The 12,642-nt window shown below is 68.0% G+C and overlaps 6 protein-coding genes across 6 annotated transcripts; 4 read left to right on the plus strand and 2 right to left on the minus strand.

Annotated features, from left to right (window-relative positions):
- Positions 1-245: 245 nt before the first annotated feature.
- JCM10292_001363 (uncharacterized protein) lies at positions 246-2,185 on the minus strand (the record flags this gene model as incomplete). Its single annotated transcript, XM_076650503.1, has 9 exons — positions 246-662; positions 725-793; positions 853-885; positions 938-987; positions 1,045-1,090; positions 1,163-1,493; positions 1,575-1,672; positions 1,884-1,925; positions 2,111-2,185. 9 exons carry the CDS (start codon positions 2,183-2,185, stop codon positions 246-248), a joined length of 1,161 nt encoding a protein of 386 aa, XP_076503988.1.
- A 374-nt stretch (positions 2,186-2,559) lies between these two features.
- On the minus strand, positions 2,560-3,750 carry ATP16 (F1F0 ATP synthase subunit delta; the record flags this gene model as incomplete). Its single annotated transcript, XM_076650504.1, has 7 exons — positions 2,560-2,685; positions 2,756-2,781; positions 2,858-2,891; positions 3,005-3,033; positions 3,125-3,216; positions 3,444-3,508; positions 3,634-3,750. 7 exons carry the CDS (start codon positions 3,748-3,750, stop codon positions 2,560-2,562), a joined length of 489 nt encoding a protein of 162 aa, XP_076503989.1.
- A 285-nt stretch (positions 3,751-4,035) lies between these two features.
- Positions 4,036-4,966, plus strand: JCM10292_001365 (uncharacterized protein; the record flags this gene model as incomplete). The annotated part of the gene is made up of 5 exons (XM_076650505.1): positions 4,036-4,053; positions 4,251-4,511; positions 4,573-4,716; positions 4,782-4,873; positions 4,951-4,966. 5 exons carry the CDS (start codon positions 4,036-4,038, stop codon positions 4,964-4,966), a joined length of 531 nt encoding a protein of 176 aa, XP_076503990.1.
- Positions 4,967-5,228: 262 nt separating this feature from the next.
- On the plus strand, positions 5,229-9,442 carry JCM10292_001366 (uncharacterized protein; the record flags this gene model as incomplete). Its single annotated transcript, XM_076650506.1, has 9 exons — positions 5,229-7,610; positions 7,673-7,763; positions 7,837-7,997; positions 8,062-8,181; positions 8,244-8,341; positions 8,401-8,481; positions 8,536-8,655; positions 8,716-8,850; positions 8,920-9,442. The coding sequence occupies 9 exons, from the start codon at positions 5,229-5,231 to the stop codon at positions 9,440-9,442; spliced, it is 3,711 nt and encodes a 1,236-aa protein (XP_076503991.1).
- Positions 9,443-9,946: 504 nt separating this feature from the next.
- Positions 9,947-11,611, plus strand: RAD23 (Rad23p; the record flags this gene model as incomplete). The annotated part of the gene is made up of 7 exons (XM_076650507.1): positions 9,947-10,015; positions 10,074-10,146; positions 10,208-10,263; positions 10,321-10,713; positions 10,771-11,145; positions 11,258-11,514; positions 11,578-11,611. The coding sequence occupies 7 exons, from the start codon at positions 9,947-9,949 to the stop codon at positions 11,609-11,611; spliced, it is 1,257 nt and encodes a 418-aa protein (XP_076503992.1).
- A 193-nt stretch (positions 11,612-11,804) lies between these two features.
- Positions 11,805-12,589, plus strand: ISA1 (Fe-binding Fe/S cluster assembly protein ISA1; the record flags this gene model as incomplete). The annotated part of the gene is made up of 4 exons (XM_076650508.1): positions 11,805-12,074; positions 12,148-12,403; positions 12,461-12,494; positions 12,574-12,589. The coding sequence occupies 4 exons, from the start codon at positions 11,805-11,807 to the stop codon at positions 12,587-12,589; spliced, it is 576 nt and encodes a 191-aa protein (XP_076503993.1).
- Between the last annotated feature and the right edge of the window lie 53 nt (positions 12,590-12,642).

Below are 12,642 nucleotides of genomic sequence, written 5' to 3' on the forward strand. Positions count from 1 at the left end.
TCGGCAAGCCCGGAATGATGCGGAGGACGTGTAGAACGGGAGGTGGAAGAAGGGGAAGAGGAGCGGAGCGTCGGATAGTTGGCGCCTCGCCCACCGAGTTTTCGAGAAGTACAGATGACGACGTAAGCGGCGAGAAAGGGGAATATTACGCCCGGGTCGATGGGGGAGCGACGGGGAATTGGGGTGCACAAAGGAAGGTACAGCAGGCGGGAAAGCGAGGACAGAGCGCGGAGAGACGAGACGCGTTAGGCGGTCGCCTCTGCGGGCGCCTCGGCCTTGGGCTCGTCGGCGGCAGGCGCGTCGGCCTTGGCCTCGGGCGCGGGCGCAGCGTCGCCGTTCGCGGCGGGCGCGGCCTCGGCGGCAGCGGGCGCGGCGTCCTCCTTCTTGTCCTCGTCCATCTTGGCGTCGGCAGCGGCGGGCGCAGGCTCCTCTGCGGCAGGCGCAGCGGGCTCGGCAGCGTCGCCGTTGGCTGCGGCGGGCGCGTCGGCCTTGTCGTCCGCGGCGGGCGGCGCGGGCGAGTCGGTCGCGGCGCCGCCGAGGAGCGAGGCCCACTTGGTCGCGAGCTTGGACGAGCGGTCCCGGAACGAGTACTTGTCCTCGTCGGGGATCGCGCCGTCCTTCATGAGCGCGATGCGCTTGAGCACCTTGGCGAGCTTCGACTCCTGCGGGCCGGGCGCGCACGCGTGAGCTGGGTCGCCCTTTGAGGGATGCGAGGTCGACGTACAACGAGCCAGTCCTTCTTCATGTCGAACGCTTCCATCGCGTCGAAATACTCGGCGCACTTGGGCATCTCCTGCAGGGGGACTGGTCAGTCCGGCGCCCGAGGCGAGCAGCAAGACGCGGGAAACGCACGTCCGCGGGAGGGTCGTTCTTGCCGAGGAAGACCTGTGATGCGAGGCGTGAGCTGCAATCGAATGACGTGAGCGGCGGGACGCACCTTCTGCAGCTTGTGCCGCCAGCTCTTGACCATCTCGGCGGGGTCGTCGGCTGCGAGACGCGAGCAGGTCAGCGTCGTCCACTCGACAGCAGAGAGCGTCGACGCACAGTTGGCCGACGTCTTGGCCTTCTTGGCCGCAGGTGCGTCGTCGTCCTGCCGGCGGGAGGACAGTCAGTTGCGCGGTCCGGCGGCAGCGACCCACAGATGCGGGAAAGAGGTGCGCACCTTCTTGCCGCCCTTGTCCGACTTGCCCGTCTTCTTCTTGGGCGCCGCGCCGTTGTTCTGCGGCGCGCGCTTGCGCTTCTTGCCCCCGGCCGCGCCCTTGTCGTCGCCGGCCGCGTCGTCGTCGGCCAGCTCGTCCTCCTCGAGCTGCGCCTGCTCGAGCGCCGCCTCGTACTCGGCCTGCTTGTCTGCGCGCTCGCGCTTCCAGTCGGACGGGTCCTGCGCGACGCGGTACGCCTCGAGCAGCTCGCCCTTCTTCTTGCTGCCCGACGACGTGTAGGCCTCGATCTCGCGCGGCGTCAGTGCCGACAGGTCGCGCGACTGGAGCCACGAGCTGCGGGGCGGGCGCGGACGCGGTCAGCGTCGGTGCTTGTCGTGCTGAGGCGGGGCAAAGGGGGGACGGAAGGGAGCGCACTAGTCGCCGACGGGGAAGAACTGCACGAGGTTGATGTTCTTGGCCTTGCCCGGCCGTTCCCTGAGCACCTTGGGCGGTGCCTCGCTCTCGGCGACAATCTGCGCGGGACGCAAGCGCGCGCGAGGGGCCGGGCACGGTCAGCGACGAGATCGAGGGGTGCGATCGTGCGCCGAAGTGCGCTCTTGGTCGCCGGGTCGAGCTCGACAGCGTGTGCGAGACTGAGCACGACACGTGCCGAGCCCTGCGCGCCAGCTGTACGCGCAGCGGAGCGCTGGATTGCGGAGGAGTAAGCGGAGGACGAGGGCTCACCTGGCCAGGCCATGCTGGAAAGCCCTTGAGCTTGGCGAGGACCTGCGCGGCATTGTGTGAGTCAGTCCAGGCTCGTGCTGCAACCGCTCCGAGCTGCCGCGCGGCGAGCAGCGCGCCCCGCAAGCGCTGGCCCAAACGCCGGCACGACGCGAGGGTGGGACAGCTCGGAACGGGGCAGTCGCTCGCCCGGCAGCGCAGCGAGCGGGCGGGAGGCGGGCGGGACGCACAATGTCGCCGACGCTGTACGAGTGGCTCGGGTCGCTGTTGGCGCTGGCGCCCTTCTTGTCGCTCTTGGGAGGCATCGTCGAAAGGGCGGGCTGGCGACGAGGGACAGGGGAGGCGGAGAGGCGGGCGTGAGCGAGACGCGCACTCGGCAAGGCAGAGCGCAGGCACAGGGCGTGCTCCTGCGAGCAGAGAGACGCAGACGCACGGTGAGAGCTTGCGGGGGGGCGGAGGAGGAGGGCGCGTCGGAGAGAGCGCGAGGGCGAGGCACGCGGGCGGCGCACGACAGGGGGCCAGGCGAGGCGGCCGCACAACAACCGACGAGTGCAGCTCTCGCACAGCACAGCAGAGACAGCCAAAAAGTGGTTCTTTTGTTCATCGTCACCGCACAGACACGCCCGCTACCTCACCGCTGCTCTCGACTCCTCCACGTCTATCGCGACCCAAGGCCTGCTTAGGCCTTGAGCGCCGCCTGGAGCGCCTCGTAGACCGAAACCTCGATCTGCGCCTCGGCCTTCTCCTCCTCGGTGCCCGAGCCAGCCGCGACGCGCTGCGCCTCGGCGAGGCCAGAGCGGATCGCCTGCACGGAAGCGAGAGGGTCAGTCTCGACGGACCGGGCGGGCGCGGGCAGGAGCGGAGAAAGGACGCACCTCCGGCGAGAACGCGTCAAGGGGGTCTGTATTGAACAAGAACGGACGAGGGTCAGTCGCGTCCCGATGCGCGTCAGACGAGGACAAGCGAGCGAGACGCACAGGCCTCGACGGCGTTGACGGTCAGGGTGTTGTTCTGTGGTTGACGAGCGGAGTCTAAGGTAAGTGTGTGTCCATCGCTACTCACCAGCGCATTTCGCCCCCTTCGTGGAGCGGCTGCACGGAGGGACAGGTCGCGGCGAGACGTACGGGGTGGACGTTGGCAAAGCCGCCCGAAACTGTGCGAGAAGGGCTACTATGAGTACCGCCGTAGGAGCCAGTCGAACCGGATGGGACAGTCCGGGGCGGATGCGCGGGCGCGAGACGCACCGAACCACTTCTTGGACTCGTTGGCCGAGCCCTCGATGACCTCGAGGATGCCGGGCTTGAGCGCCTCAATCGAGGGAACGTGGTTGGCGAGGCTGACATACGGCAAGCACGCGACAGAAGCCAAAGAGAGGGTGTGGAGAGGAGGCGGTCAGTGAGGATGCTCAGAGGTTCAACTGCGGCGCTCGTGCGACTGCCCAAACGCGGCGCGTTCGAGCCTCAACCACCACGACACGAAGCTCGCGCACAGCACGCGCGTTCGGAAGCGCGTTATGGGCGCCCAGCGGGCGCAAGTGGGTGGTAGGACGGTGTTGCGACTCACACACCGAGGTCGCCCGACTCGGCGGCGAGGTTGACCTGGACGACGTCCTGCGAGGTGAAGATGGTCTGTGTGCGCGCGAGCACGGTCACGGTGACGGCAGCGGGGACGAGAGGGGAGCGTCAGCTCGGGGGTGGGCTCGCGCTCGCGGGCAGTGCGGGCGAGTTGCGCGCGGACGGTGAGGGGGGCGCACCTCGTGGGGGAGGACGAGGGAGAGGCGGAGCTTGTCGCTGGCGCTGGCGACCTCTGCGTAGCCACGGCGGGCGAGGACGCGGGGGGCAGCGACGGCAGCACGGCGGAGGGCGAACATGGCGGGCTGTCGCGGGTGCGCAGGGGGGTCAGGGAGGGTGGAGTGGGTCAGCACGGGGTGCGGGTGCTTGCTCTCACTGTCGCTGGACGCACTGGAGAGGGTCGGGGGGCGGGAGAGCGGGGGCGAGGCCGTCGTCTGCAGCTGGCGCTCGCGGCGGGCGGGCCTCGGCGGCGGCGCTCCCCCTCGGCTCGTTCTCTCTCCACTCCTGCCCGCGCAGAGCACTGGCAGAGAGTCCTAGGAGCCAGGTCTCTCCACGCCTGCACTAGCCCCTCCCCGTCCCCCGCCATGTCGAACCGCCAGGTCGTGCGTCTCCCCTCCCCTCCTCCCCTCCACTACCAGCCCGTGACTGACCCTCGCACCTCGCACCCGCTCCCCTGGCCGCCTGCTGTTTGTGCTACCTGTCTCCTTGCTGCCCCGCTGCTGCCCTCGCGCTTCTCCCGCCGCGCTCTCGTGCGACGCTCTCGCTTGCTCCGCGTCGACCCTCCCTCTCTCCTCGACAGCCGGCGGTCTACCGCACCGTCATCACCGACGTGATCGACAACATTCGCCCCGAGTTTGACCAGCTCGGCGTCGAGGAGGCCGTCCTCCAGGAGCTCCTCCGCCTCTGGGAACTCCGCCTCGCCCAGAGCCGCGCCGCCGACTTCACTCAGGACCAGCGCATGGCCCCCGTCGCGCGCCAATTCCCCATGCTTGCCCCGAACGACCGGCCCCAGCAGCAGAGTGGCTCGGGTGCAAAGGTCAAGGACGAGGAGGACAAGCCCGTGCGTCTGCGCGAGTCGACCTTGCCGCGCATGGTGTGACTGACCCGCCTGCCGCTCGCAGGACGTCAAGAAGGACAAGCCCAAGCCTGATGCGGACGACGATGCCATCAACTCGGACCTCGACGACGACGACGACCTCGACGACGAGGACGACGTCGACGGCGCAGAGCCCGGGGGTGACTTGGTCATCGCGCTCTACGAGAAGGTGCGCGGACTGCGCGGCGGGAGTCGGCCTTGCACGGTCTACTGACACTTTACCCGCACTCACAGGTGCAGCGCGTCAAGAACAAGTGGAAGGTGACGCTCAAGGACGGCCTCGTGTCGGTCAACGGCCGCGAGTACCTCTTTGCAAAGTGCAACGGGTACGTCTCGGCTCGCGCCTCCACGCTGCTGCCAGACGCGCGCGCTCAACCTTTCTCGCTTGCTCGCGGTCGCGCAGCGAGTTCGAGTGGTAGTAGGCGCCTGGCTCGAGTTGGCGGTTGGCGGTCGCGGTCCGGAGGCAGCGCAGCGGCGTTTGTAGCATCACCACCCCCCTTGTTCCGTTCATCACGTTACACTACCCACACACACACAACGCACAAAGCAGTGCCCCCCTTGGCCAGTCTCTGCAATGCCCAAGACTCGCTTGTAGACTTCGCTCTGCGAGAAGCGTCGTCGGTCTCCGACTCTCTCCTTTCCTCTTCTCGCCGCCTCGTGCGTGCGTGCCCTGCTCCGCTGATGGCAGGCACAGACTCGCCCGCCCCGTCAGCAGGCGAGTCGAGCCCGTCCTCGCTGGATCCCCAGGCTCCCTCTGCCACCGCCTCCGCCGCTGCATCTGCACTCGTTGCGCCCGCAACCGCCGCAGCGCCCTCGCAGACCGGCGCAACAGGCGCACAAATGGCCTCGCAGCCGCTCACCATCGCAGGCGCAGCGAAGCGCTCCCGCGGCGACGAAACCTCCGCCGCTCCCTCGGCCGCCTCGACCTCGTCCACTGCCCCCGGTGGCGCCAAGCGCGCCGGCCTCAGCTTCTCGCTCAAAGGCGCTGCGACGCGCAGTCCGAGCGGCGGTGCGCCCGGCGCAGCAGGCAGGCGCGTCGTCTCGGGCGGCGCCAAGGCGCTCCCGGGCGTGGCGGCGTCGCCGCCCAAGGGATCGAGCGTGTTTGAGCGCGCACAGGCGCCGAGTCGCGGAGTCAAGGAGGCGAGTGCGGCGCTGAACAGTGCGCTCAGAGGGGACGACGCTTCCGAGGCGGGCGGATCGAACGGTGCTGCTGCGTCGGCGTCTGCCGGGAAGGGCAAGGCGAAGGAGCTTCCGACAGATGCAGGAGCAGCAGCGCTGGACGAGGCCGCAGAGCGCTCGCGCCAGGAGGATCTTGCTGCGCTCCTCGCGCTCAAGGGCGACTCTCCCTCTCTCGCACCCGCGCACCTCCCTGCTCCGTCCTCCTCAACCGCCTCGACTTTGCACGCACCGCGACCGCGCTCGTATCGCCACGGTTCGACGCCCCCTCCTCCAGCCCACTCTTCCTCCTCCCGCTCTTCGTCGCACCGCCCTGCGCCCGCTCTCGGCCCATCGTCCTCCTCCCTCAGCCTGCACGAAAGTGGCGGGCTGCCATATGACGAGGGCTCCGCAGCGCAGTACGACCGCGAGGCGCGCGCGGGCGAGATGGAGCGCACGAGGGAGGAGGACGCGCGTCGCGAGCGCGAGCGCGAGCGTGTACGCGAGGGGAACGAACGCCGCGAGCGCGCGGAGCGCGAACGTGAGCGCGACGAGATGCGTGCGACGCGAGGAGCGAGGTCGCCTATCCATCTTGGGGGCGGACGGGGCTGGAAGGATGGGTACGACGATTCGCCCAGAGGGAACTATGGCGGTGAGCGCTACGCTCCGCCTCCGCGCGGCGGGTTCGACCGTGGTCACGGTGATCGGCGCTACGGCGACGGGAACAGATGGCCCGACTTGCGGTCTTCGCTGCCGTACCACGATGCTCAGCCCGACTATCCTCGCAACGGTCGGAACGGCGATCATCGCTCGCACTCGCGCAGAGACGACCGCTCGAGCTACGACGGCCGGCGCCGCGGCGGACCCGACGAGGACGACTACCGCCCGCGCTCACCGAAACGCCAGCGGACCAGCTCGCCTGTGCGCTCCGCCGACAAGCGAGACCCGTCGCGCTCACCCGCGAGCGACGACGAGGGCAGCGCGACTCCGCCGCCTTCGCGTTCGGGCACTGCGAGCGTGCTCGACGAGGCGGCGCGCAAGCGGGCGCAGCAGGGCCTGCCGCCGCCTCCGCCGGCATCCCTTCCGGCCAAACCGCCCCCACCGACCGCGAGACTGCCGCCGCCGCCTCCTCCGCCAGCAGTGCCTCCTGCCGAGCCTATGCAGTTCCAGCCGGGCGCTCCAGCGTGGGAGATCCTGAAACAACCGCGTGAGCCCGATCCGGGGCTGGCTGGAGACGAAGCTCGCGGCCAGCCGCCGTCTCGCCGTGATCCCTACGCCGCGACTCGCGCGAACCCTCCTCCCCTGGCCGACTATAACAACAACAACGTTCCTGCCCCCTTCCCGCCAGCACAGCAGCCCCTCCCGCCTCCGCCTCCGCCTCCTCCCGCCGCTGCGCCCATCCGCCCCGAGCCGCTTCACGCCCCGCTTCATCCGACCAACAGCTCTGGACCCTCTCGCCATGGTTCAAATCTCCCTACCGTGTCTCCGGCCTTTGCCGCGAGCGGGCAGGCCACACCCGCCGCCGCGAGTGCCACGAACGGCATTGCGCCTCTCCCGAGCGCCCCGATCGACCCGGGCCCGCCGAGCCTGCGCACGAGCGAGGCGGCGCAAGAGCTCTGGGTGCGCGCGCCGTCGCCCGTCCCGCCCGAGCCTGTGTCGGCGGCGCCCAGCAGCAGCGACAAGCAGTACATTGGCAGCTCGCACATCCGCGAGTACACGCTACAGGAGAAGCTCGGCGAGGGGACCTTCGGCGTCGTCTACAAGGGCGTGCGCGGCAAGCAGGGCGTCGTCGTCAGCGAGCTCGAGCGCGAGGAGGAGGACAGGCTTGTCAGGGAGCGCGGGCTCAGGGTGCGCAAGGGCGATGTGGTCGCGCTCAAGCAGATCATCTTCCACAACGAGGGCGACGGTGTGCGTGCCTCTCTCGTTCACTCATTTCCGTCGCGCTACTGACCAGCATGGGCGGCCTGCAGCTCCCGATCACTTCGGTGCGCGAGATTCGCATCCTGAAGATGCTCGACCACCCGAACGTCGTCCCCGTCGTCGACATGGCGTACGAGCCAGGTGCGTGCCGCTCCTCGGGTCGCAAAACTAGCATGACGATGCTTACAGTGCCTCGCGACGAAACGCCCTGCAGCCGACTCGGCGAGCTTCTCGCACGGCAAGACGTACATGGTCTTTCCGTACATGGACCACGACCTCGCCGGTCTGCTTGAGAATGCCCGCGTCGTCCTCGAAGAGTCGCACATCAAGCAGTACGCGAAGCAGCTCCTGGAGGGCACGGCTTACCTGCACAAGGTCCGGCTCCCCGCTCTCTCCTGTCTCTGCCACGACTGACGAACTCCCCTCTCCACGCATACAGAATGGGATCCTACATCGCGATATGAAGGCCGCCAACCTGCTCATCAACAACGAGGGCCGCCTGATGATTGCCGACTTTGGTCTCGCTCGCAGCATTCATTCGCGCGCCGAGAAGCGCGAGGTGCGTATTGATAACCCTTCTGTGCCAGCTGAGCGTTTGCACTGACGCCTCGAACTCCGTAGCAGTACACGGGGACGGTCGTCACGAGGTGGTACCGCCCGCCTGAGCTGCTTCTCGGCGAGCGCTGCTACCACACGCCCGTCGACATGTGGGGCGTCGGGTCCGTCTCCTGCCTATTCTGCAGTGTGAGCGGCACGACTAACAGAGACTCATGCGCAGCTGCGTCATTGCCGAGATGTACCACCGCAAGCCCATTTTTCCCGGCGAATCGGACCTCGACCAGGCGCGCAGGATTTTCGAGTGCGTACATTGCTTTTCCCCATCTCTACGGGGCTGACGAGATGCCATTCTCAGAGCATGTGGCCCGCCGACCGAACAGTCGATGCCAGGTTGGCGCCAGTTGACCGGCGTCGAGGGCTTCAAAGACCAGCAGTGGCCCGACTGCGGCCGCAGCATCAAAGCGAACTGGGCTGCGTGCGTAGTCTCCGCTCTCGCGGCTCGCAGCCACGCTGACTTGGTTATTGGCCGTTTCAGGAAGAGCAAGAGCGATCTCTTCGGCGACTTGATCGACAAGCTGCTCGTGCTCGACCCGGAGAAGCGTCTTACGGCCGACGAGGCGCTCGACCACGACTGGTTCTGGTCGGAGCCCTTTCCGGCGGATCCTGCCGAGTGCGTCTCGCTGCCGCTTCCCTATCCGCTCCCGCCGAGACTGACTATCTCCCTTGCGCCGCGGCACAGCATGCCTAAGCACATGTCTTCGCACGAGTACGACAAGCGCCGCCGGATCGAAGCGCAGCAAGCCTTCGCCGCGGCGCAGCAGCCCGCCCAGCTCCCGCCTCCGCAGGGCATGCCGCACAATGGTCCGCCGCCTCCGCGCGGCTACCCGCCCGTCCCAGGCGCGTACAATGGCCCGCCTGTCGGTCCCTACGGCGGTCCGCCGCCCGGTCAGCAGCAGATGCCGCCGCCCGTGCCCATGCAGGGGATGTACAACGGCCCGCCCCCGCCCGGACAGGCCCCGTACGGCGGCTATCCGCCTGGCATGGCCGCCGCAGGTGGGTACGCGGGCGCCGGAGGTCCGCCGCGGAGCTATGCTGCCGCAGGGAAGGGCCCGCAGACGCATATGGGCGGCGGCGGCAGCGGTGCACCGGGAGGGTACGGGCAGGGGCCGGGCTGGGGACAGCAGACGAGGCAGCCAGGATTGGCGTCCGCGCAGCTGCCAAAGAAGGGCGTCAACTTGCTTGCTCGGTTTGCGAAGAAGTAGGTGCGACGTCCATTGGTGCTCAGCGGGTGGCAGGAGCAGCGCTGCAACGCACTCGCACGGTCAAGCTTCGCTCGGAGACATCGTCTGGTTTTACACGTCATCGTGAGAGAGGCATAGCTCCAGCCGCAAGTAGAGCGAAGGCGTTGCAATCGCGAAGGTCCGTACGCGGAAGCGCAGTGAGAAGCGCGCGACACTGTCATTGCCGCATCAGACGTCGCACACCCTCCATTTCATCTCGCGAGTGACATGCAAGCAAACAGACCCGGAAAGTTGACTGCGTCGCGAAGTACGAGGAAGAAACACCCACGGCGAGACGTCAAAGGCGAGCGGGAGTCCCCATTTTCGAGCGCTGACAACCTCACCGAGCATGAGTCTGTAAGTACAAGCCATACGGGTGGCTCGCAACATCCAGGAGAGTGCGAGTCGGTCGCGAAGAGTTGGACGACGTCGCCGCGCAAGCGGGCGGTGCTCTTTCGCCACACACCTCTGCGCCTCGTCGTCGAGATGGTCCGGATCCAGTTCAAGACGCTGCAGCAGAAGCAGTTCTTTATCGAAGCCGAGCCCTCCGAGACGGTGCGCCCCGTGGTCGTCGCAGCTCCCCCGCTCTCCGCTCACTCGACCTCGTCTGCAGGTGGCCGACCTCAAGAAGAAGATTGAGACCGAGCAGGGCTTTGCCGTCGCCAACCAGAAGATCATCTTCTCCGGTGCGCACTTTAGCCGAGCTCCCGAGCGTGCGGACGAGCTGACGGCTCATCGCCCCTCCAGGCAAGGTCCTCCCTGACGACAAGACGGTCGGAGATGCCAACTTCAAGGAGAAGGACGTGCGTGCTGCCCTCCCGTGTTGCTTCTTGAGGCCGCACTGACGCCCGGTTCCGCAGTTCTGCGTCGTCATGGTGACGAAGCCCAAGGCAGCACCCGCCGCTGCTGCTGCTGCTGCTGCGCCCGCTGCCTCGACCTCTGCGCCCGCCGCCGCCCCTGCCGCTCCCGCCCCTGCTGCCGTGCCCCAGACGCCCGCGCAGCCGAGCGCGACGCCCGTCGCGCCGAATGCGCCCGGGCCTGCGCCCGCTGCCGCCGCACCCGCATCGACCGAGGCAGAGACGCCCGCACCAGCGAATCAGCCGGGCGACTCGTCTGCGTCGTTCCTCGCGGGCTCGGCACTCGAGACGAGCATCAGCGAGATGGTCAGCATGGGCTTCCCGAGGGACCAGGTGCAGCGTGCGATGAGGGCCAGCTTCAACAACCCGCATCGCGCTGTCGAGTATCTCATGACTGTGCGTTCCTGTCCTTTTGCTGCACTGTGGGCTCTGTACTGACGCTCGCAAGCGTAGGGCATCCCCGAGACGGCGCCCGAACCCGCACCGGCCCCCGTCCCTTCTGCCGCCAACCCTCCCGGCACTCCCTCGCCCGCTGGCGCTGGCGCCGCCGCTCCCCTCGCCGCCACGCCTGCTCCCGCCGCTGCGCCCGCGGCCCCGAACGCCCCGCGCAATCTCTTCGAAGCGGCCGCTGCCGCCCGCTCGCAGCCGCAGGCCGCCGCCGGTGCCGGTGCCGGCGCTGCTGCCGGCGGCGCGGCGCCGTCTGCCGAGCTCGCGGCGCTCCGCAGCACACCCATCTTCTCGCAGCTGCGCTCGCTCGTGCAGCAGAACCCGGCGCTGCTCCAGCCGTTCCTGCAGCAGCTCGGCGCGAGCAACCCGGAACTCCTCACGGTGCGTCTGCGGTCTTTGCCTGGCGTCTGGCTCGTGTCACAACGTCTAGGGTTCGACCATAACGCTGTCGCATTGCTGACTCGCTTCTCTGTGATGGTCTCGTCGCTTGCAGCTCATCGAGCGTAACCAGGCCGAGTTTGTCGAGTTCCTGCAGGAGGGCGCCGAGGACGGCGAGGGCGTCGACGCGCTCATGGACCAGTTTGGCGACGACGACGGCGAGGGTGGCGGGCCGGGCGGCGCGCAGTACATCCAGGTGACGGAGGAGGAGCGCGCCGCGATCGAGCGCCTCGTCGCGATGGGCTTTGACCGCCAGCTCGCCATTCAGGCGTACATCGCTTGCGACCGCAACGAGGAGCTGGCAGCGAACTAGTGCGTGGTGATGCTTCTTTCCGTTGTCAGGATGAGCTGACGCAGTCGCTGGGTTGCGCGCAGCCTGCTGGAGAACCAATTCGACTTTGACGATTGAGTTGGGACGCTTGCTGTACGGTCTCTAGCATAGTGCCCTGTAGTGCAACAGCCATTTGCTCGACAGCCCTGTTTCGGAACAGAAGCGAGACGAGCGCGTCTTCCGCGGGCTCGACCAACCGGCGTCCGCTCGACTCCGTCGCCGCCTTCGCCTCGCCTGCTCGCTCTCCCCCACTTTGCCCGCTCCGCCCAGAATGGCGTTTCGCGCACCCACGCAGCTCCTGCGCACCGCCCTCCGCCCCGCGAGCAGCCCGCTCGTCGCCCGCGCCGCGCCCGCCGCCTGCCCCGCCTGCATCGCCCTGCGCCACTCGTCCCGCCCGCTCTCGCACGCGTCGACGTCGCGCGCGCCCATACTCGACCAGACCCCGACGCCTCAGGTCCACCCGCCGCCCATACCCGCAAAGCCGCAGCCCGCCGCGCAGCGCAAGCGGACAGTGCGACCCCGCAAGGCGGCCCTCTCCTTGGTGAGCTCATCCGTTCTCGCTCTCCGCCGTGCAGCTTGCAGCCGTACTGACTGTGCATACTTCTCGTCTACAGAGCCCGGGGGCGGTCGAGCGGATCCGCGGACTGCTGAACCAGCCCGAGCCAAAGCTGATCCGCGTCGGCGTGCGCAACAAGGGTTGCGCCGGCATGAGCTACCACCTCGAGTACGTCGATAAGCCCGAGAAGTTCGACGAGGTCGTCGAGCAGGACGGCGTCAAGGTCGTCATCGACTCGAAGGCGCTGTTCAGCATCATTGGCAGCGAGATGGACTGGCAGGAGGATGCGCTGCAGGCTCGCTTCGTCTTCAACAGTGCGTGTTGCCTAATCCTTTCTCGCGGCCCCTCATACTGATTCACGCTTTGCGCAGACCCGAATATCAAGGACGCATGCGGATGCGGAGAGTGAGCCTCGTCTCCAGCTCCGGCCCCACTTGCACCGGCTCGCCCCGCGTCTCGCTGACCCTCTCGCTGCTTGCAACAGGTCCTTCATCGTCTAGACTAGACGCGCCCCGGCTGTATGTAGCACCACCGCAGAGCAGTACCCGCACCT

This window comes from Rhodotorula paludigena (genome assembly GCF_050403205.1).
Source record: "Rhodotorula paludigena JCM10292 DNA, Rt_paludigena_JCM10292v1_ctg36, whole genome shotgun sequence".
In the NCBI taxonomy this organism is placed as follows: Eukaryota; Fungi; Basidiomycota; class Microbotryomycetes; order Sporidiobolales; family Sporidiobolaceae; genus Rhodotorula; species Rhodotorula paludigena.